Source organism: Erpetoichthys calabaricus, chromosome 6 (genome assembly GCF_900747795.2).
Source record: "Erpetoichthys calabaricus chromosome 6, fErpCal1.3, whole genome shotgun sequence".
NCBI classification, from domain to species: domain Eukaryota; kingdom Metazoa; phylum Chordata; class Cladistia; order Polypteriformes; family Polypteridae; genus Erpetoichthys; species Erpetoichthys calabaricus.
The window spans coordinates 36,226,855-36,250,681 of record NC_041399.2 but is presented as its reverse complement, the minus strand read 5'-3'; the positions used below and the strand labels follow the sequence as shown (position 1 = coordinate 36,250,681).

The window sequence follows — 23,827 nt, the reverse complement described above, 5'->3', positions numbered from 1 at the left end:
CTCTCTTTCTTTAGTACAATGCAGTCGATACAAATCCACTGTCTGTGTATGTCATGCAAAATCTGTGGAACAGGATAGTGAAGGTAAGTGATTCAGTGTTTAACTGCACATTCCAAATGTATCTGCAATACTTCACGTTACTTGATCCATCAGTTGCTTTGTTTACTCAAATATTAGGAAACCTTTTCCAAACTCTTGAGCCAGTCTTTCACATTGCAAGTTCAAATGACAGCAAGACAAGTCATTTTTTCAAGTTTCAGTCCATAGTGTATTTAGTTAATTCACTGAAGAACAAAATATACAGCAAATGTATATTATTGAGCACCCAAAGCCATTATGTTGATGAGGGTGGATCCAGACTGTGTTAACACAGAGTTTACAATCCTGTAGCAGTTCATCCAGATGGAAACATGTGTAAATGTACCTTCTGAAGTAACAGCTACTGTATACATTTGCTGTAGTTGTCAACTGTGCTTGCTTGTTGTTAATGTCTGTAGGTATTAAGGCATTATACTCAATAATTTAAAAATGAATTAATCAGGAAAATGGATAATATACCCATAAATATTAAAAACCATGACTAAAACATGATTCAATCTAAACCATTTAAAAGATATATTAAAGAATGCAAGCAAGGGAAGGGTAATTATTTAACCAGGTTTAGTTGGAAGCACCAGTTAGTGCTTATGAAGTTGCAGTCACCAGGAGCTCCAGGATTGAATTTGCAAATAATAGACTTGTGTTTCAGAAATCTAAATTCATAGCATGCAAAGAGATTTCACCATATTATTCATAAAATGTGAGGTAAAAATAAAAAGTAAAGCAATTTAATAAATTCATATATTCTTCACAACAATATTCTCAAATCATTTCAAAAGCATCCTCATGTTTTCTGCACATTAAAACTTATCTTATATATTCATTGCCTTTCTGTAAAGCACATAGCTGTATGGACTTTGTGTTCAGTTGTTGACATACTCCACATTATTGCACCACTATTAAAGCAAAATCAGGTTGTGATGTGGCCAAGATCACACAGTCTGTTACAAGTTCAACTAGCAATGAGGATTCAGCTAGAAATCTGGTGGTTTACAGTCAAATGTCTGTAGAATTAAAGAATACAATAAAAGAGTGAAAGAATTTTTTTTTTTTAACCCTCGGCCTCATGATAGAAGTACGATATTTAAAATTATAAAGATAATAAAATAAATCTATCTGTTATTTTTGATAATGGTAGAATTTTTCCAGAAGCTTTTTAAGAGTACATTCTGCCCATTAGAAAAGCATTTGTCTAAGAAAATTTGGGAAGTGGTGCAAATTTGGGTACCTTTATGTGTCCAGGCCAGATTTTTTTAGTGATTAACATTTGACTAGCTGTATAGGGTAAGTCCCCACCATACACTTTTATTATACTAAAAATACAGAGGGAGTTTTTTCCGTGATGGTGAAAGTAGGTTTGATTCCCACATTGCCCATATAGAGTTTGCTCTAATAGGTTCTGTAGTGAACTGGTGCCTCATCCAGAGCCATTTGCATCTGGCAATCAACACGAAACACCACCCCACCACAAATTCTTAACCAGATAGTTAGAGGTTATACAGTACAATGCACCAACAAATTCATACATTTAAATTAATTCATTAAAATGTATTTATTCATTTATGACAATTAATGGAGACATTTTTTACATAAAGAAAAAGGAGCGTTTTGCTTACTGAAGCTGAAAGTTTTGAGGGGGGCTATATTTTGATTATTAGAGAAGGAGTGATGATCAGAATTATCAGCATTTTCATCACCTCCACCTGAAAAAAAAATCAATAACTTGTTGTAGAGCTTTATCAGTAGCTAAACAGAGGAGTGCTGAGACATTGTGGAAGGCAAACATCACAGTCATGCAGCCTTATTCAGTTTTGCACACTATATTGATGCAGTGTGCAATTTGTTTAATTTTTCTCTGTTAATTTTGTTGATTTTACACTGTAGAACTATAAATTCTGTCCTCACTTAGATATATTTTTATAAAGTTAATATCGTCTGAAATGTTTTTATGTATTGTATGTGATACTGAAAGGTGTTAACATTGTTTTTGCTTTGTGCTCCCCCCTCCCATAATCTATTGTCTATCGGGGAGGAAGGAAAGCTTTAGATTTGTCAAAAATTTTGATCTTCGGTTTTCGACGGATCTTGATGTTTTAGGGTCCCCTGATACATTGATGATAGGTGTGTGTCTGTGTGTCACAGTTTCTTAAGGACGGTCTAGAGCTAAAATGGCTGGACAGTAAAATACCAAACTTGAAACTGTTATGAGATGATGATGTGCTGATTAGTTTTTGAGCTAAATCATGCAAGTGAAAGAGGCATGCTAGAGCAACCCTCAAATACCATAATTCTGCAATTAATTATGAATTGTTCTGGTCAGTTGCTATCGTAATAACTTATTTTATAATCAGAAAGATCAGCATCAGAGCAGTAAATAATTACTGAAATGTTATAGAATAGTTCAGGTAACTTGGTTTTGTAGGGCGCAAAGCCTACTGACCCTCACAACTGAATTTTGAAGTTAAAAAAAAATATATATTATATAGCGAGATGTATAATCATGGTTGTACTTGCAGAAGTGTATTAATGGGTGTCTCATGGTAGGGACACCCAGAATTTTTTTTCATTATATTTTATGTTCATGTTTGGGTTTTGTGATTGTTGTTCTAACATGGCTTTTGACAGTCAATTTTTCGATTTCTTCCTGATTTTTTACACTGGGTGAATAGATAGATAGATAGATAGATAGATAGATAGATAGATAGATAGATAGATAGATAGATAGATAGATAGATAGATAGATACTTTATTAATCCCAAGGGGAAATTCACATACTCCAGCAGCAGCATACTGATAAAGAAAATATTAAATTAAAGAGTGATAACAATGCAGGTATACAGACAGACAATATCTTTGTATAATGTTAACGTTTACCTCCCTGGGTGGAATTGAAGAGTCGCATAGTGTGGGGGAGGAACGATCTCCTCAGTCTGTCAGTGGAGCAGGAAAGTGACAGCAGTCTGTCGCTGAAGCTGCTCCTCTGTCTGGAGATGACACTGTTTAGTGGATAGTCAGTTACTGTGGCCTAACTTTAAGAGTATACTTTGTAAACTATAGTGTTTGTGATTCAGTTCTCTTATTGACTCACAGTGTATCAAATAACTGCTCAAATTAGTGTAGTATGTTCTATGGTTTGGGAGAAACATTAGTATTATTAATGTGAAAATTCTTATTTCTGTTTATTAGCAGTTAAAAGGTGATACCAAAGGATGAAGTTTGACTGAGCAAAACAAAACTAATTAGTTTAAACATGAGTTGACAGGAATGCAGATTTCCCAAACACTGGGAAAGACGGCTGACACTTTGGTGCAGTAATGGTCGTTGCCATGCTTTGGGGAAAATTTACTTGCTGAGAAAGAGCCTCCTCTATTACATTTTATGAGTCTAAGTACTCTCTAGGGGATATTGTTCATTTTATGAGGATAAGAGTACAACAAGTGTAATTTTAAATGTTGCATAAAAGATAGCACTCTTGTTGTTGTAATTGCTTAACTCATTCCACTTACATATTTTCCTTTATTCTTTGAGATTAATATTAAGCACTTTATCAGAACCGTTGCAGCTGACAAATTAAAATGTCAGTATTTTGCATAATAATGCACATTATTTTCTACCATTTATTTCATTACAGCACTGAATGTTTCATTGCTTAGCCTTGATTGTAAAAGTCCAAAAGCAAAAAGGCAACATATGTTTATGAATTTAAAAACAGAATAGTTATGCATAATAGCAAAACAGGATCTTGTCATTTGAGTTTATTGGTTTAATGGACTGAAAATTGTATGGCACTGTAATGTCACATTCTGCTCTTTCTTCATTTTGCTTGACTTTATTTATGGTGTTATGGTCCATTGGCCACATCTGAAAGATGTCTCATTGATTTTTTTTATTGTTAATTTTCCTGTTGGCTTATATAGAGTAGTGATGACAGTACTGGCGATCTTTGTTATTATAGCCTTGGAGATTTGTTTTCACCTTAACCCTTTTAAAGTTTGTCTATCTACAGATGCTGGAGATGTCTGACCAAGCAGTTACCTTTACCTCGTGGCAAAAAAAGATTTACAGTGGAGGCCTGCACTTTTCTGTGATTATACCAGCCAGACATTTCATCTTTTCTCAAGTACTCCTTCACAAAAGAGAAATGTGACTGCAGATTTATACACTATATCAAAGAGAAACGCACAGCAGAACTTTATACAGCCAAGTGTGCACTCAATCAGTTTTTATCCTGTAAAGTGCCATTCATGAAATACCATCCTGCAAGGCACTTTGCATACTAAACATGGATGTATTTCAAAAATAAATAGTAAATATTAGATCTTTCAATTCTGTATTACAGTCATATTCTCAAGTATACATATGTTAAGAACAGAGAATATTTGTTACTAATATACACCAAGTAAACAGTTTTTTTAGTACACGTGTTTGACGGCAAGTTGTTCCTTCGCAATAGCCTAAATTCATTGTGACATTCGCTCAAAAATATATTGAAGGTGCAGCACATGAATACTGCCCATGTCAGCCACAGTGTGTACCTTAGATTTTGCAAATAAGATGGTGGTTTTGTGGTCTGAGCAGTTCATCCTTCTTACCCCTATATTGTTCGCTTGGGTTAAGAGGTTTATACATTCCCTGTTTGGTTCCTGGAATCGTTCCAGAACTTGCCTAGTATTGTTGTATGCAACATTATCTTACCTAAAAGACCCATTCACAGCCATTAAGGGATGCATCTGATCAGCGGCGATATTCAGATATCCTGTGGCATTTAGTCATTACTCTGTGTGACAGGAGATACAGTATGCCCCTTAAAAATACACCCCATTATCTTTACATTGCCACGATTAGCCTGCATTGTTCACAATTAATATAACCTATGTACTTATGGAAATTTTACCATCACCTTTTCCTCTGAGCAGTATGAATTTGCAGAAACCTGGCTTCATGAGTCAAGACAGAACTTTTGTAGTCCTTTAGTGTCCCGTGTTTGTATTCCTTAACCTCTCTAAATGCATGGTGTTAGTTATTTGGAGGACGGGATAAAAAAAATTCATTAGGGGTCTAGCAACCATAACCCATCTGTATTGAATTATAATTTGTAGTGTGATATGCCTCTTTCAACAACACAGCTGTACCAAGCTGTTAGTTGACTGTTTATAGCCCATTTATTAGTCAGTACAAGTCTTGTCAGCCTGTCTTTGCTAATATAGTCTATTACCAATAACAGGATTGCATTTGCTGATTGTTTTAGGTGGCTGTTTACTTTCCATGTACTCATGGTGCTTTTGTATCTAAAAACTTGACAAGTTCATGGTTGCAGGGTTGCTGTTTCTCATAAATTTCAGAGAGACTCGGCTGTTGCTAACTACAGCACCACCCTGAAAGCCACTTATATCTTTTGTCTTCCCCATCCTCTGATTTGAATACACAAAGAATCTTTAAACAGCACTATGTACACATTTGATAGTGTCATTGATTGAGCAGTAAATTAGTTCAGCAGGGATGTATCTAATATAATAGCTGCCTAGAATAGAGTAAATAGTTATTAGTCTGCATAAATGTGGAGTTACCCTATAGATAATATTATGTAGTTACCAGGCAGCTCCTACCCATTATTGAAAATCTGGCTTTATTGCATAATGAATAAGGATTATGCTAATGTGAGGTGAGAAATGATTAAATAGAGCTGTTGGCTCTGGTGGATAATCATATTTTAGATCAAACAGTGTATTTAGGGAAGTAGAATACTTGTTTCAGTAAGGATCATATGATAAGTCTTGGAACACTCATAAGCTCCAATTTACATTTTAATGTTAATTTGGTCTGTTTGTAGAACGTTATTTTCATTTTTCCACATAGCTTGTTGGTTTCCAGCAATATTTGAATTGTAGCCCAATTGAATCTGTCATTTGTTTATTAGGTTTTATTAGGTTTAGGCAGGAATACTGTAACCTGGATATCTTAAAACTGCTACTACTGTTCCTGGTTTACAACTGATTTACAGTGCATCCAGAAAGTATTCACAGCGCATCACTTTTTCCACATTTTGTTATGTTACAGCCTTATTCCAAAATGGATTAAATTAATTTTTTTCCTCAGAATTCTACACACAACACTTCATAATTTATTAAAAACTAGCCAACCCGTGGCGTACCATATGCCGCATAATCAGGCCGCTTTTTTAATGATTTTTAAGCACAGGGAAAAAATTAACATTTGAAAAATCCGGAGGAGAGGGGAAGGACGCCCATTACACCCCATCCGTCATGCTAGTCTGCTGATTTCTCGTTCAGTAACCTGTGAGTAGTGATGGGCGGGGTGAAGCCTCGCGAAGCATCAACACATTTGAAGCAATTGTGTCGGAAATCATATCGAAGCTTCGAAGCATTTGACACTCACCTCTCTCGTGACACCTCCTGGCCATTTTCATTAACGTTACAGAAACTTATGATAAACTTCAATGACGTCTGTTAAAAGTCGTATTGCTTTTATTTTTTCGTAGCTACAGACTGACAACGAAGAGAAGGGTTCGTCAGCAGCTTGTAGTGTGTGATGTCTAAAAAATATAAATATAACTAACGCCGACAGGCAGAATGCACTATACGATAGCAAGAGTTAAACAAAATAAGACGCCTCACCTCGTGCATTCCCGGCTCTTTCAATTAGTATTTACTTTTGCACTGTATCATTATAATCGCTCCTGTTATTAGTATTATAATTAACCCTGATCTTTTCTTGAGATCACATTTAATAGCCTTAAATGTTTTCTTTGGTCTGTCTTAATTAAAACGGAGTAGAGAGAAAATAAAAGTTTATCGCTGTACTTTGCCATGATATAGGTAAGCACATTTGAGAAAGAAAATGTGAAATCCTTAAATCACAGATGTCATTATTCGATCAAGTATTAAAATCTGCAGTGCTTCGAAAGCTCGACACAGTGTCAAAACCTTAGTATAGAACAGCCCATCACTACCTGTGAGTCACGTAGAGTTTTCATTGTTGTTTGCGATTCTGGCCGCTTTTCGCGTACTGAGTTGTTCCGGAGTCACAGTTGAGAAACAGTTTTTTAATGTCTTTTAAGCACAGGGGAAAAAATGAACATGTGGCCGGTGCATTCTTTAACTGCCTTGTGGCGCTGTAGTAGTACGGCTGCTTTGCAGTAAGGAGACAGTGAAAGATTGTGGGTTTGCTTCCTGGTTCCTCCCTGTGTGGATAGCAAATTATCCGCGACAAACAAACTGTTTTACACACTGCAAACCAATCCGCGCGCTTTTTCAATGTTTTTTAAGCAGAGGGAAAAAAATGAACATTTGGAAAATCCATAACGCTGCTTTCAGTAAGTACAATGCACACGCGTTTAATTTGTCAGGCACTTTTTGCCAGCTGTCTTTTCTGGTTTGGGCCGCTTTTGCAGTGTTACCTCTTGTGTATATTATATCTTGAAATCCTTCGAGTTGCTAATTAACTAACTAACACCCACCTACTCAGCTTGTGTGAAAAAAATGCGCCCGTTCTTTCATCATTTTGTTGCAGCCTATCAAAGACTTGCTGATCATGTTTTGTAGACTCAATATATATTGGCTTTTCACTCAGCGCGAGGGCGCGCATTCATCTCGGATTATTACATCTTGCTAGACTAATCTGCTACACGGCTGCTTTTGAAAAACCGACTTATCCCGGATGAGTTTCACCGGCATTAATGATTAGGAATCTGGTTGGAACAAAACCCTGCAGCCACAGGGGTTCACCAGGACCGAGTTTGGCAAACACTGCTGAACAGAGACGAAACCATGAGGAGTGGGGGCGGGCCTGTTTGCCTGGGTGTCTGATCTGCTCAACAGGATTATAAATAAAAGGAAAACAATGTGAAGGCAATGTCACAGGTGATCCTGTGGTATAGCGGGTCCACAGCTCCCCTTCAAAAGCCCATTTTTAAATAAATAATCATCGCACTCACAGTGTAGTGAGGGGCGTGGAAGTGTGGCTGAAACGGTTTCAGGGTAGACTCGTGCTTCGGGCATTTCTCCCCTGTGCAGTGTGTGAGTGAGTGAGGAGAGAGAGAGAAAGCCGGTACGTTAAGAGTGAGCGAGAGCAGGCTCGAAGGCAATGTGTTTCTGTGGTATAGCAGGTCCATAGCTCCCCTTCAAAAGGCCATTTTTAATCAGGCGACTGACAGTAGTGGAGTCAGGCACAGAGAAGGTCAGCTGCAGAGAGAGCGTCTCAACTGTTGCAGGGCCTGAAGCAGGTGAGACGCTAATGAAAAACAGGCACAGGGCTTATTGGTTTTTAAAGACTGCTTCCTTCATTGTGTTTTAACTTCAGTTTTAAAGGATTGCGCGTCCTCTCTTGCGCTGCCTGTGTGTGCCTCTGTCTCTCTGTGGCACTGCCTCTCTGTGTGTGTGCGCGGCTCTCTCTCGCGCGCTGCCTGTGTGTGTGCTTCTGTCTCTCTGTCGCTGACTGTGTGTGTGCGGCTCTCTCTCTCGCGCTGCCTGTGTGTGCCTCTGTCTCTCTCTGGCGCTGCCTCTGTGTGAACCAAGATTCCACTGAGGTTGACTAATGAAAAGTCAACGTGGCTCAGAGCTGCAAGTGGACTGTGGCACAGACAAACAGAAATGACGGCATGTTTTTCGAGGCGTCGCGTCCGAGTTGGTGGGTGTGACTGTGATTTTTTCGTCGTATCCAATGGTCTAAGAGTTGGTGGGCGTGGCTCCTTCCTGCGTGCGCCATTGGCGTCTTACTTGTCGGCGGTTTAGTGAATCCACGCCCCTTCCGGCGTGCTTTCCGTGCTCGGCTACTTGTCTTCTGGCTTAGTGAATTATATATATAGATAATAAAATTGAGAAAGCACATGTACATAAGTATTCACAGCCTTTGCCGTGAAGCTCAAAATTGAGCCCAGGTGCATCCTGTTACCCCTGATCATCCTTGAGATGTTTCTGCAGCTTAATTGGAGTCTACATGTGGTAAATTCAGTTGGTTGGACATGATTTGGAAAGGCACACACCTGTCTATATAAGGTCCCACAGTTGACAGTTCATGTCAAAGCACAAACCAAGCATGAAGTCAAAGGAATTGTCTGCAGACCTCTGAGACAGGATTGTCTCGAGGCACAAATCTAGGGAAGGTTACAGAAAAATTTCTGCTGCTTTGAAGGTCCCAATGAGCACAGTGGCCTCCATCATCCGTAAGTGGAAGAAGTTAGAAACCACCAGGACTCTTCCTAGAGCTGGCCGGCCATCTAAACTGAGTGATCGGAGGAGAAGGGCCTTAGTCAGGGAGGTGACCAAGAACCCGATGGTCACTCTGTCAGAGCTCCAGAGGTCCTCTGTGGAGAGAGGAGAACCTTCCAGAAGGACAACCATCTCTGCAGCAACTCACCAATCAGGCCTGTATGGTAGAGTGGCCAGACAGAAGCCACTACTTAGTAAAAGGCACATGGCAGCCCGCCTGAAGTTTGCCAAAAGGCACTTGAAGGACTCTCAGACCATGAGAAAGAAAATTCTCTGGTCTGATGAGACAAAGTTTGAACTCTTTGGTGTGAATGCCAGGCGTCACGTTTGGAGGAAACCAGGCACCGCTCATCACCAGACCAATACCATCCCTACAGTGAAGCATGGTGGTGGCAGCATCATGCTGTGGGGATGTTTTTCAGTGGCAGGGACTGGGAGACTAGTCAGGATAAAGGGAAACATGACTGCAGCAATGTACAGAGACATCCTGGATGAAAACCTGCTCCAGAGCGCTCTTGACCTCAGACTGGGGCAACGGTTCATCTTTCAGCAGGACAACGACCCTAAGCACACAGCCAAGATATCAAAGGAGTGGCTTCAGGACAACTCTGTGAATGTCCTTGAGTGGCCCAGCCAGAGCCCAGACTTGAATCTGATTGAACATCTCTGGAGAGATCTTAAAATGGCTGTGCACCGACGCTTCCCATCCAACCTCAAGGAGCTTGAGAGGTGCTGCAAAGAGGAATGGGCGAAACTGGCCAAGGATAGGTGTGCCAAGCTTGTGGCATCATATTCAAAAAGACTTGAGGCTGTAATTGCTGCCAAAGGTGCATCGACAAAGTATTGAGCAAAGGCTGTGAATACTTACAGTACGTATATGTGATTTCTCAGTTTTTTTATTTTTAATAAATTTGCAAAAACCTCAAGTAAACATTTTTCATGTTGTCATTATGGGGTGTTGTGTGTAGAATTCTGAGGAAAAAAATGAATTTAATCCATTTTGGAGTAAGGCTGTAACATAACAAAATGTGGAAAAAGTGATGCACTGTGAATTATCTTGTCATATCACAGATCTTACATGAACTGATATCCATTATAAAATCACAATCCCTGTGTTGCTCCATTTGCACTCGCCACAGCAATCTGTTAATTATTTGGTAACTGGATCCTGACCTGGCAGTTTATGCAATAGTGGCATCAACTTTGAGTGGGATGTTAGTCAGTTTTTGGATATATTTACAATCTCTGACAATAGGGAAAGTTAGAGTTCATAACTGACTTACAGTAAAAGCTATTATTTGTACTGAGGGATGAAATTATATTGCCTAAAAGTCCCAAATGAAAGGGGGGGGGGAGGGGTAAAGATATGTAAAAAGATTTATTTAAGTATATAGTACTATAGTAGAGATTCATATTTATAAAGCCTACTTAAATCTGTTGTATAGTCAGATTTAGCACTTTACATTGACAATATAAAAATATTACTGTTTTGGAGTGTCAGAGCAGTATTAGAAAACATTGTTATGTTTGTTTCATTTTGTCTCTTTGTTACAGGCTGTTCCTTTGTGGATTGCTCCAAATCTGCTGACATTCACTGGGTTTCTGTTGATCCTATTAAACTACTTCCTGTTGGCATATTATGACTGGAACTACACATCATCCAGTAAGTATGATTTACTGTATGTGTAATTAATTTAGTGGGTGAAAAACTTTAATTTTTTTCATTTCCAATCACCTCAGTCTGTAGACAGGTATAAGGCTAACTTATAAATCTGTCCTAACATTTTGAACTAATTACAGTGCCAACAAAGAACAAGTGCTATAGTGTTTAAGTGGGTACAGTAAATGGATGGATGGATGGACAGGAGTAGTACAGTGCCATATTATTTTTTAATACACTATCTTCACTCTCTCTTATATATTTTATTTGTGTTATATATAAAGATATATATAAAGATATATATATATATATATATATATATATATATATATATATATATATATATATTGTATTTAGCGTCAAGACAAGACTTTTTGGAAGATTTTTTTCAAGTCCCACGAGTTGAGACCTTGGTCATGAGATTTTTTAAAGTCACGCCCTCCTCCCAACCATATTCAACCGTACACATGGTACTCACACCTCTCATTCGTGTGAATGCTTTTGTCAGATACAGTTTCTGCTCTCTCAGCTCTTATAAATTTTAAAGTTTTCCTCACTTTAAGTTCCTAATTAAAGAAGACTTATTATGTCCAAATCTATTGAAGAACTTCATCACGAAGGGTTATCAACAGAAAAAATGAGTACACGTGCAATCCTATTACAGAGAAACGATGAAGTCAAACAAATAAATGCCAAAAATGATGATCGTTTACACGGCAAATTGGTTAAATGCGTATCAATAGACTATGCTGAAACAGTTGGTAGAGATTGTGCAGAAGATGAAAACATCAACTTACAATACCCTGAAGAATAACTACAACCGTTAACACCGTCCGGTCTTCCACCGCACAAATTACATCCTTCTTTCTACTGTATCTAAGAAAGGTAATGTAGTACATCTTCCGCAAATAACATCAGACAACAAAGGAGATCTTGATATGCCATTTGTATTAAAACGTTAACGGTTTCCCATTAGAATAGCTTTTGCAAAGATAATTAACAAATCTCAGAGCCAAACATTCGAAAAAGTCTTTTTATTTAAAAGAGAGAAGTAAACAAAATTCAGTCACGGGCAGTTATATGTTGTGTTGTCAAGATGAATGTCCAAACACAGAATCAAAATTCAATGTGATATTGATGAAAATGTAATTAAAAAAATTGTTTTTACTGAAGTTTTACAGTAAAAGTGTAAATTTAAAAAGTATTTGCTTGTTAGTTTCAAAGCCAAACAGAATGAAATCATATTACGCAACGAATAACTAACGTAACATGAAACATAATTTACTTTCAAATTATTACATTTTACTATTTTTTAATATGGTTATTTACTCGCTGTAATGTAAAATAGTTCTATTATGCATGTGTAACAATTCTCAGGAAAATAAAAAATATGTTTAAATTGTACAACTGCATCCCCATACACGAACGACAGAACCACCAAGGCTAGCGTGTAGGTAGCACAGGCACGGGGGTCGGCGCACGAAGCGAGCAGGGTGCTAAGCCCCCTAGTGTATATATATATAAATAAAAACCTTTACACATTTTACACCTGGGACTGTTTAGTGTGGTGTGTCTGGGTTTTGGTGCCCAGTGGTGCTCCCGGTCTTTTACACAGTGATAAATCTGTTGAGTTTTAAAACAAGTCTACAACCTTCTCATTAATGGAAGTTTTAATTTTAATCATCATATTATACAGTTGTTGTTTAAAGTGTGTTTTTTTCTTGAATGAGTAATGTTTGCTCAGTAATTGTTCTTCTCCTCATGTTTAGGTTCGGGGTCTCGGCATGCCCCTAAATGGGTGTGGGGTTTGACTGGACTCACTACTTTCTCTGCTTATGCTTTGGGTAAGAATGTTTGGTGTCCTTAAAACCAGCACACCAAGATATTGGAAAAGAAAATGTCATGTTACTAAATGCTTATTATTATAAATTAAGATGTAATAATATTTTAATTTGCCTTGGGTTAAAGGCATTTATGAAATAATAAAAACATCTTCTGAAATGCTGTAAAATTGCTCCTGCCTATGCTCAAATATAACTGAAATATCAAGAATTGCAGTCAGAGCAGTCTTCAGATTTTGCAAGGTTACATTACGCATTTACTGAATTAATTGCCAAGTTTCAAGATGAATGCTTCAATTTAAAGACAGTAGAATGACAAATATTACATAAAATAATAATGAAAATCAGAATGAACTACTACTGTTCTTATGCATGACCAAAGAAAGGTGGGGTGTTTACTCTGTGTTGAATATTGATATTTTACTTGCACACTTATATTACTGTGTTTATTGCATCATCTTCTGACAGGTCTCAAGTTTCCATTGCAATTTATTTGCAGACTCTGCACATAAATGATTTTTATACTGTTTATGATCCAGAATCTTGAGTTTTCCCAGTGTTCATCCTGGAATACCGCGGTGTGCAGTATTTTTGCCCTCACCTGAGTTCTTAACTGTTCGGGATACCTTTCATTAAAATAATAACTAAATTTTGTAGACTTGCTTCTACTTTCTACCATCATGGTAGATTTTAAACTGTGTATGCAGTCACAGCTGGTGAAGTCATGCCGTTATTATTTGTGATAAACTATTGTGCTGAGACCATGATTTACGATACTTTATGTGGTTTGAGAGTGTCAACCTAGACAAGTTTGAAAAAGGTTTCGCCGACCTTTCCCTTGAAATCATCATAGCAAGTGAGAATTTATTGGCTACTGAACTGAAGTATGTAGCAAATACAGAATGTCTTTAGCAAGTGTATACTGATAAATATTAAAAAAGAATCAGTAAATGGAACATACTCAGCTCTCATGGTAGAAACTTGTGTCATTTAGAGGTTGCTATGGAGGTTACTATTGGGTCTTTGGTATTTGTACTGGTAATGAAAAATGTACAGTATATCACTGTTATGGCACTTAAGAGCAAATGGTGGTGTTCTCTCTTTTTAGATTCAGTTGATGGAAAGCATGCAAGGAGGACATGCTCCAGCAGTCCACTTGGGGAGCTATTTGACCATGGACTGGATAGCTGGGCCACCTCACTTTTTACACTTTCCTTTTTCTCGGTGTTTGGCCTCTCTGCTGAGAGGGAGGTGACACCTTTCACCCTCTACTACATACTGTGCATCATCCTGTTTACATTTATGTTATCCCACTGGGAAAAGTACAACACTGGGGTGCTCTTCTTGCCCTGGGGATATGACATAAGTCAAGTGGTGAGTAGGGTAACTGCTTTCAAAATTACCCATCTTCAAGTAGAATAGAGATAGCCAGTGACTCTGCTATTTGAATGTCATCATTGTCTTCTTTTGTTAGTTCAGTGACCCACATACTAAAGGTGACAGTGTGAACATTTGCGTTTTCAAAACTGCTTTGTACTGTGGAATTCTAAGTCTAAGAACCAAATGACTAGTTAATAGTTTTGAAAATGGGTGGTTAACTAGAATTTCTTAAAATTTAAATGAGATAATAAGTGATATTCTTGCAACCTCTAAGTAATAAGAGAAACTGTGAGAATGAAAACAAAAGTCAGTGTCACAAGGTCATAAGTCATTAGACAAATTGACCTCACCAGATCATCAGTCACCAAATGGCCAAACATACTGTACAATACAGTGAGTTTGGAAATCCAGTTAATTACTCTAATGCATAATATTTTGTTGTTACTTTAAATATGAAGTGGCATAAATGTCATTAAGTTAAAATTAAGAAAAAAGAGCACTTCTTGCTAACAGCAGAAGCCCACAGTAAGAATTTTGCAATAAATTAAAATTTCCTTGTCCCACAGACCTATAAATAAAACTTTATACTGAAAATGTTTAAAAATTTACTGTATGTAAATTTTAAAACAAACCTAATATAGTGTAACTTATTTTAAAAGAACGAAAACATTGTGCAGTTTACCAATTCCTGCTTTGTGTCCGATGCTTCTAGGATGGGTTCTGGTCCCCTGTGACCCTGACTTGAATAGAGCTGGCCTGAGAATGTATTTATCCTTCATCTGAATATATTTAACTGAGTCAAAGTTTATTTAACTATCCATTCTTCTGTTTACTAAAACTACTTAATTTAGTCTCAGAGTTATGGGAAATAAAAGCATTATGGATAGATAGATAGATAGATAGATAGATAGATAGATAGATAGATAGATAGATAGATAGATAGATAGATAGATAGATAGATAGATACTTCATTAATCCCAAGGGGAAATTCACATGAGTTACATTCATATAAATTCATGTGAGTTACAAGGCAGGAAATACCATTAGATGGGACACCAGACCTTCACAGATTTTAACAAAAATGTAAAATAAAATAAGTATTTTGCAACTTTTTATATTAACTTAAATATTTCAATACAAGATAAAATTATGTATAAAAATTCCTTATTTGCAGTAATGGTGATGCATTCTGTTTTGTGCACATTGTTGCTCAGCAAACAGACTTTTTGAAATTTGAATTAATAATTAATTTATTTACACTTTGAAGCGGTCTGTTAATTTGCAAATTACAAGTGACAAACACCCATGCTCTTTACCAACTGGCAGGGATTTGTTCTTTTTGCATGGGTTTCCATTGGGGACTCGTTTAATCTTTCCACCATCTCAAAAATAATTTATTTGGTTGACTAGCCCACTGGATAGTTGGGGGGATGTCTGCATATATTTGCCCTGAGTTGGAATGGTGTTCTCTCCACATGTTTTCCAAATTTATGTGCATTGCTGATAGGATAGGCTCAATTTTCCATAAAAGAAAACATGGATTCAGAAGATGAATGGAAGTGTGGTTATGTTCCACTTGGATAGCCAAAGACTAACTTAATTCATTTTTTATTTCCCACACAAATACATTGTGAAACACTAGTTTCCTCCATCTTGGACACCTTTAAAATTTGCAGTCATTTTATATACTGTAGATAGCATATCAACAACATAAGAACAACATTTATTCTTATAGCTCATTTTCATACAACAATGTAATTCAAAGTGCTTTACAGATAGTAAAAAAAAATTGCAACAATAAAGGTAGAATTTGAAACTTTCTAAAGGAGGTGAACTTAAATATAATTAAAGTTGAACTTGGATATTTTGAAAGTCTGTAATGGTTATTAGAGCAATGGCCAGTGTCTGATTTAATAGGAAATACAATGGTCCAGATGGCCAGGAAGGAGAGGAACACAAAAGCTGTAGCTGATATGGAGGCTGCAGAAAATAAATGGGGTTCCAAGACCATAGGACCAGCCTTGAAACATTCAACAAGCTAGTATCCAAAGATGTGAGGCTACGATTAGGGATGTAAGGGGACTGATAATTTGAAATAGAAAGGTGGAAATTGTTCAGAGAATTATATACAGTTAAGGGTATTTTAAAACCAATCGTGAAAACACAGGCAGCTGATGTAATTCTAAGAATTTATTGATAAACAAGACATTATATTTTGCCATATGATATACATTTAATATATAGACAGGTGGTAATGATAACTAAATGTTCAAGATGTGAAACTACCAAGAATGCTGTCTGTAAAATTTAAATTGCTTGAGAAAACATTTGCCAAGCCACTGCCTTTTGTCCATGGTGAACAGAATGAGAATAAACATTTGGGGGCTGTTTCAGTTAGCATGATTACTATATCACTGTAAAACCACATTTCTCTCAAAAATAAAAAAATAAAAATTTCCTATCAGTAATAAGTTTATTACCGCAAAATAATACTCTTAATATTAAGTAAAGACATTTTAAAGGACTCAGAATAACATGGCTGCTCTAAATATTTAAGAGATCTGTAAATGCCTCCTAATAATTTATGTTCATACCAAACTTATTCTTCTATTTATCACATCTGTATGTATGCATTCAAGGCTGAATAAAATGCAACTCTTGAGTTATTTATAGTAGGTTCACCCTGTTTAGCATGCGCTGCTGGTTACCATAAAATAAAAGGTACTCATTTTTTACAAAGGAATTTTACGGGTTGTTCCCTTACCAATTATCAGTTAATCCAACATGCAGAAATGAGGACTATAGGGAGAATTAGGAAATCGAGTATGATCACAACAGACCAACTCTTGAATATGATAACCAACTGACAATTAGGTGTAGAGGTATCCTCTGAATATAAAGAGGTCACTGAATTAATATTTTTAAATCAAATGATATCAAATTAGATTATATTTGATTTAATTCTAAGATATATATTTATGTTTTATAAAGTAAATATTTTTTTAAAATAAAAGTAAAATTGTTCAGTTTTGATCTATTTAGTTTTACATAGTACCCAGCTTTTAGTATACCAACTAGAGTGCAGCGGAGAATATCAGAATCACAGCATTCTGCTATTCAGTTTGATTATTAAGGATTTTGTTTGGAAATCAGTCTGTATAGGGTGGCATACTAAAATGAGTGCTGTCAAATTAGTTGAAGAAACTAATTAGCACCTCATTTTAGAGCGAAATTTTACTCAACATAAGGTTGCAGATTTTCACATTTTACGATGTTTTACCTTAATAGATAGGGATTTTTGTTTAAGAAAGTTGGTTTCATTAGGCACTCCATCGTTACCATATGCCTGTATGAAAATACTTGTTACCAACATAATAGTTGATCATATCTGGACCGGTGTGAAAATATTTTAATTAAACATCAAGGTAAAAGCTGAAAAACAAGCCTTTATTTGGCAGAATCTCAACCAAATATATTTTTATTACCCACATTCAAAAGTCTTAATATTCCATAAGTTTTTAAGAAATATTAATTTCCAAATATATTATGTGCTGTTCTTGCTGACAGAATAGGCTCCATCTTCCTATTCCCCTGTGACCTGATTCAGACAACAGGTGGATTTTTACACAAGTGGGTATGCAGGTGGTTTTATTTTTTTCTTGCAGTATTCTTAAAATTCTCATATTGTAAAATATAAAATTAAACTATTAGCTGAGTGTTGTAGAATCCTGTACATTTTATTTTTATGCTGCATCTGCTTAAACCACAGCTAGGAAAGTTTGTTACTGATTGCTCAGTGGAAAAACTCCTCCTGCCTTCCATTTTAAATGAACTTCATTTCCACCAGTGAGTTTAAGACAGTGTTACACTATTAGTATTAATAATGTCACAGGTCCAGAGTACAGTGAAGTTCTTACTTGCACGTTTGACTGATAATGCCACACATCATCTCTCTCTGGTGCCATGGTAAACACTTCATTTTACTGAATGAAAACCACAAATCAGGTTATGTTAAGTACTCCCTAGCCAGTTTTCATGACACGTTTTATTCAGTAGAGGGACTGAAGGGGTAGAAGGGAGGAAGCAGCAAAGATTTAGAGATACCATGGGGGCCGTATCTAAGAGCAAGTATAGAGAAACTATTAGGCTTCAGCTTCTTCTGCATGATTTGTATGTCTGTCCATCTGTAAATTACCCCTTATAAATCTTCTTCTTCTTCTTTCGGCTGCTCTCATTAGTGGATCATCTTTTTCCATATCCTCTGTCCTCTTGCTCTGTTACACCCATCACCTGTATGTCCCCTCTCATCATCAACCAAATGTAAATCTTATAAATATATATTTTGTATACATATGTGATTTTTTGCTATAATCAGTTTGTCAGGGTAAAGGCCGGTTTGGAGAGCTTGACTTAGTTATAGCACATGCAAAAGTATCTATCATTAACACTCCTTTTCTGTACTTTCTAGACATTAACAGCTGTCTATGTGCTGACAGCAATATATGGTGTAGAAGCGTGGCACAAGCCTCTGATGTTTGGCTATTTCTTTGCGGATATATTAATAGCCATGGTCATTGGTAAGTTGAACTCCTGAGCTGATATCCTTTTTACAAAATTGTACCTGTAGCTAATATATAAAAATAAAACACTTATCTGAAGTTGTCCTCTTTTACACTTGTGTAGTTACTATATTTCACCACCAGATGGTAATACTGACAAAATTCCAGAATGAAAGTGTTATTTTTCTTATTCAGGAAACTGAAATATTGTGTTTTTAAAGTAGTAGCATTAGCATTAGTAGTGTCGATTGTGCCTTAATGTTCAGTAGCACTAAGTCATGTTTACTCTTTGTAAAGCTCAATGGGTCAGTAACATACCAGAGGTTTTATTTTTAACTTGTAGCTTCTATTTAAAGACCACTCTCTATTTACTGTTTTGCTCTACATAATAAGATTTTGTTACTCCTTCATTGTTTCTGATACTAACATTGTACCTCTATGATCTAACAATTTGCTCAGAAATGAGTGATTTAACTAATGAACAAACATTTTACTTTATATAATATTATGCTAAATTAAGAAATGGCAATGGATGTCTTTTATCTTTTAGACAAATGAAAAAGATCACATACTACTGTTCTAACATACATATTAAAACAGTTCATACTGTAAGTTTCTGTGCAGAAGCTTGTCATTGATGAACAAACCATATACTAAATTTCACCACTCTTTATACTAAACTCTCGTGAGCACCCCTTTCAAGCAATGCATGAGTGATTTTAAGCCAGGTATACAGGGCTGCATTGATTATAATGGGACATCAGGTGTGTACTGTACGACATAGTCACACTTAGGGGAATGGGCTTTGAAAGTAATTTGGAAGGAATTTTACAATAGCTTAATTGATTGTGCAGTAATAAGCATTGTTGCCTCTCTGGAGATGTGGATTTGGATTCACGGCCTAGTCACTGGGTCATACATTTTATAATATGAGAAGAGTGTACCTGCAAATATGGTTTTCTCTTGATACTTTGGTCCATGGACATACTGTACTTATCTGGTAATTGGCATATCTTAAATGATCTGGCTATATTGGCTGTATGTTAGTGAAGCGTCTGATGAAAAGCCATTCTGTGCACGGTTATTGTACTTGTCTTGAATCTTTTGCTGACAGGATACACTCTTGTCACCCTATTACCCTTTAATAAAAGAGGAAAGCAGATTGAAGAATTGTCTGGCTGAGTGGTTAAAACATTGCCATAGGACAAAGAGAGACTGTGTTTAAAGATCTTATTCCTTATAGCTGTGCAGTGGTACCAAAAGGCAAAGGTGTTGGCAAGATGCAAGAAGCTAAGGTAATGTTTTGTTTCAGCCCTTTTCAGTCAAATGTACTGTGATGGCTATGTGATTTCATACCGGTGACTTGACACTGACAAAACTACAGTCCAGACACACACAGTGAGGTTTAATGTTGTCAGTAAAAGCTCTCATTACATGTCCTACAAAAAGTGAGGTTAGAAACATAAAAGTATGTACTGAGTTAAACAACATAATGCAAAAGAACAACAATTCTATATCACAGATGCGCTAGACTGCAGTGAATTTTGGTATGAATTACATTCATTGCAGATAACTGTGTAGCAGAGCGCTAATTTTCAAAAGCAATTCGTATATACACGGCAGTCTGCTGTCTTTATATGTTACATGAATGAAAGTAGTTACAACTGAGAATACTTGGGTATTAAAAACAGCTTCAGCTGTTCTACAGATACATATTATGAATATGAAGCAATAATACTTTTGCTGGTGTAAAATCAATATGGATAGCCAAGGGAAAAAAATGAATTACAAACAAAACCAAAAAAAAAAAACCTTGTAAGCGTACCTGTGCTGTAATTCCTAGTGGGATTTTTCTTTTTCTGTAATATTTGTGGCAGAAGTGTACAAAGCTATAAAACTACAGTAGACTTTACACATGCAGTAGACTTAACTTGCATTAATACAAAAATGATTTGCTTATACTAGAAAAAGCATTGTCCCCAATGTCAGACACTATAGGAGAATGACTGTAAGACAAGGTCCTTTTCAAAGGTAAACAACCAAACAGATAAAGCCCAAGTTTAGGTACAAACTTATTTTAAGGAACATAAACCAAAAACGTGCTAATATATTGTAGTTATATAGAGAAGCAAGCACAAGAGTGGAGGTGTATAGTAAGTCAGTCAGTCAGTCATTGTCCAACCTGCTATATGCTAACACAGGGTCACGGGGTCTGCTGGAGCCAATCCCAGCCAGCACAGGGTGCAAGTCAGGTACAAATCCCGGGCAGGGCACCAGCCCACCGCAGTGTATAGTAAGTATTTTATTTATTGGACAAATGCTTATAAACATTGCAAGCAGTGGGTCATTAATTATAATGGTTTAACATCTGATTGAGGTCTTGTTGGATTCCATCAAACCATCCTGCATCTGGATCTTTTGTCATGGAAACACAGCTAAAGAGACCTGCTTTTACCCCAGTTTTTACTTTTGGACCAGAGACTTTTTACTTCAATTGCTATGAGAGCAGCTTGTTTCCCCAAGTTAAATCAGCATTAAAAGTCAAGCTTTTTCCCTTAATGTTTTTATGTTTTTTCCTATTGTTGCTTATTTTGAGGTGTGTCAGCCTGTGTGTGGAAGGATTAGGCCATTAGCTAAGACTTTGGGGACAAAACATCCTTTTGAGAGTGAACCCACTATAAAATACACATGGATCTACAACCTAGAGGACTCTGTGCTTAATGGATAATATGAAAGATTTTGTGAATGTCAGCTGAAAGCATTGGGCATGAAAGTGTCTAAAACCAAACTGAGTGTTTTGGAGATCATGCACGTTTGAGTATGAAAACCCATTTAACCATGAGGAAGAGGGTAGAAAATTAAGGCATAAGTCCATTTTGAACTTTTTGTTGAAATGTTTTATCTTTTAACAAGTAGATGCTCGTCAGACTGATGTTTTGAAACTTCCCAAACTGTTTTTTTTCTTAATCATGTCTTATTAATAGTGAGTAGGTGGGTATACCAGTTATTTGCTTTGTGCAAGTGCATCAACAGATTCACAATAGATTATCTGAGGTTAATATTCTGCAAATTATTGAAAACAATTGGATAAAAAGCTGTAGTGGTTGAAATTAACAATATAAACTGGTGCGCAAATGGTTAGACTATAAATCAGATTTATTACAATAGGTTTCTATGTAAGAGTGTTTAGTGTCATTTATATCTCCTTAAAACATGTTCATTTATTTCAGGATTTTATTTAGGCCTTATCCAGGGTGACTTACAAAGCAAAAGATACAATCATTTCAAAATATGTGTGGGTGAGAAACATGGTCAAGTTTGGAAATCACCTGGCAAATGCCTAAGTTATCTCTCAGTGACCAGACCATAGTCGCTTTTGAATGAAAGAGTGAATGTTAATTGAATAAAAACATCATGAGAAATCAAATTTAGAAAATTGTACAATGTATAGAGGTAATATTTATTTAAAGAAAATGTGATTAAAGCTTTGAAATATTTACCTATTACAGACATAGGACAATATTTATTTAAAGCTAAGGTTATAAGGTACTAGTTATTTAAAGACTTGTTTAAAGCTTTAGAATATTTACCTTTTGTAGACATATGGCATTTTCCAAGTTCTTTTAAAGCTTCACTTAGTAAAATGTCAGTTTAACCACCCAATGACTAATGCCTTTATTCAATTATTGTTAAATACAAACTGGGTGAATCATTATGTGTAATGTGAAAATATGCAGCTTAAGCAATTAGAAAGAAATTTCTCAGAGTGTGGTGCTTAAACTGACAGTCCGCAATGTTGCATCTCTGAGAGATATTTGCATTAAAATGTTAAATCACCCATAAACTGATTGACTGCCAAAATCCCATCCTACGTGAGTAATGAAGATGACGAAATCTACAAGAATGTATGAGACCTACACCTTAGATGTTCAGGAAAATTGCATATTTCAGTTATAACTAACTAACCAGTCACTTGTCTTACTGCATAGACTGCATAATGGCTCCTTAGTCCCTCCTTCAGTTCGGTTCAAGTCAGTCCATTGCTCTGTAGCACTCCTAAATGAGTACAGTCTTAGGACTGTTAACACATATTCACAAGAGCAATGTGATAACAGTAAACTTTCACTTTTTCTTGTTCAGATCAGGCAATTGACTATTCGATAAGTCACCCTAAAATGCTTGCTACACTAAAGATAAATGATAGTTTATTCATAAGGATAATAGAAGATGGATCTGTGCATGTATATACAGATGATGCACAATAACAAACACACACATAGCTTGATCTTTTTCTCTCCTCTACAAAAAGGCTCACAATTTGTGGATTCAACTTCCTTAATTCCTATCTAAAGAATTATCTAGAAAACATACTGTAAGTTCCAGGCTGGCTTTAAAATGGTCTAGTCAGAATACTGTTTTTTTCAGCTAGTTGGATGGTAAGTTTTTAACTAGTTATGCACCGTATTAGCAGTGTTCATTTCTTCACAGCTAATCTGCATGGACTGCCTCGCAGTTAGGAGATCCGGGTTCGCTTCCCAGGTCCTCCCTGCGTGGAGTTTGCATGTTCTCCCCGTGTCTGTGTGGGTTTCCTCCGGGTACTCCGGTTTCCTTCCACAGTCCAAAGACATGCAGGTTAGGTGCTTTGGCGATTCTAAATTGTCCCTAGTGTGTGCTTGGTGTGTGTGTGTGCGCCCTGCGGTGGGCTGGCGCCCTGCCCGGGGTTAGTTTCGTGCCTTGCGCCCTGTGTTGGCTGGGTTTGGCTCCAGCAGACCCCCGCAACCTTGTAGTTAGGATATAGCGGGTTGGATAATGAATGGGATAATCTGCATGGATTTGTTCCCATTCTTGCTTGTGCATCTTGGTTTACTTTAGCAAGATATGGACTTGTGAGGCACCTGCATCCAGCTCTGTCATGGATGGTATTCTTGCAGTCCAGCACTAAGTTACCCGTTGGAGTAAAAGGGATCACTCCATCCTCTGCTACAGCCATACTCCAGGCAATTAAGGTCCTACTGTGGAGTAAACATTATGTTACAGCCAGGCTGAGAGCACAGGAGTGGA

The 23,827-nt window shown here is 36.7% G+C and overlaps 1 protein-coding gene across 1 annotated transcript in view; it reads left to right on the top strand.

The window, feature by feature from the left end:
• Window positions 1-23,827, top strand: part of LOC114653273 (ethanolaminephosphotransferase 1-like) — a 55,231-nt gene that overhangs the window by 12,736 nt on the left and 18,668 nt on the right. Inside the window, exons 3-7 of the mRNA XM_028803488.2 lie at window positions 15-83; window positions 10,881-10,989; window positions 12,756-12,830; window positions 13,936-14,201; window positions 18,676-18,784. Of these exons, the coding sequence (XP_028659321.2) occupies window positions 15-83; window positions 10,881-10,989; window positions 12,756-12,830; window positions 13,936-14,201; window positions 18,676-18,784 (628 nt within the window). The remainder of the gene's footprint in view (window positions 1-14; window positions 84-10,880; window positions 10,990-12,755; window positions 12,831-13,935; window positions 14,202-18,675; window positions 18,785-23,827) is intronic.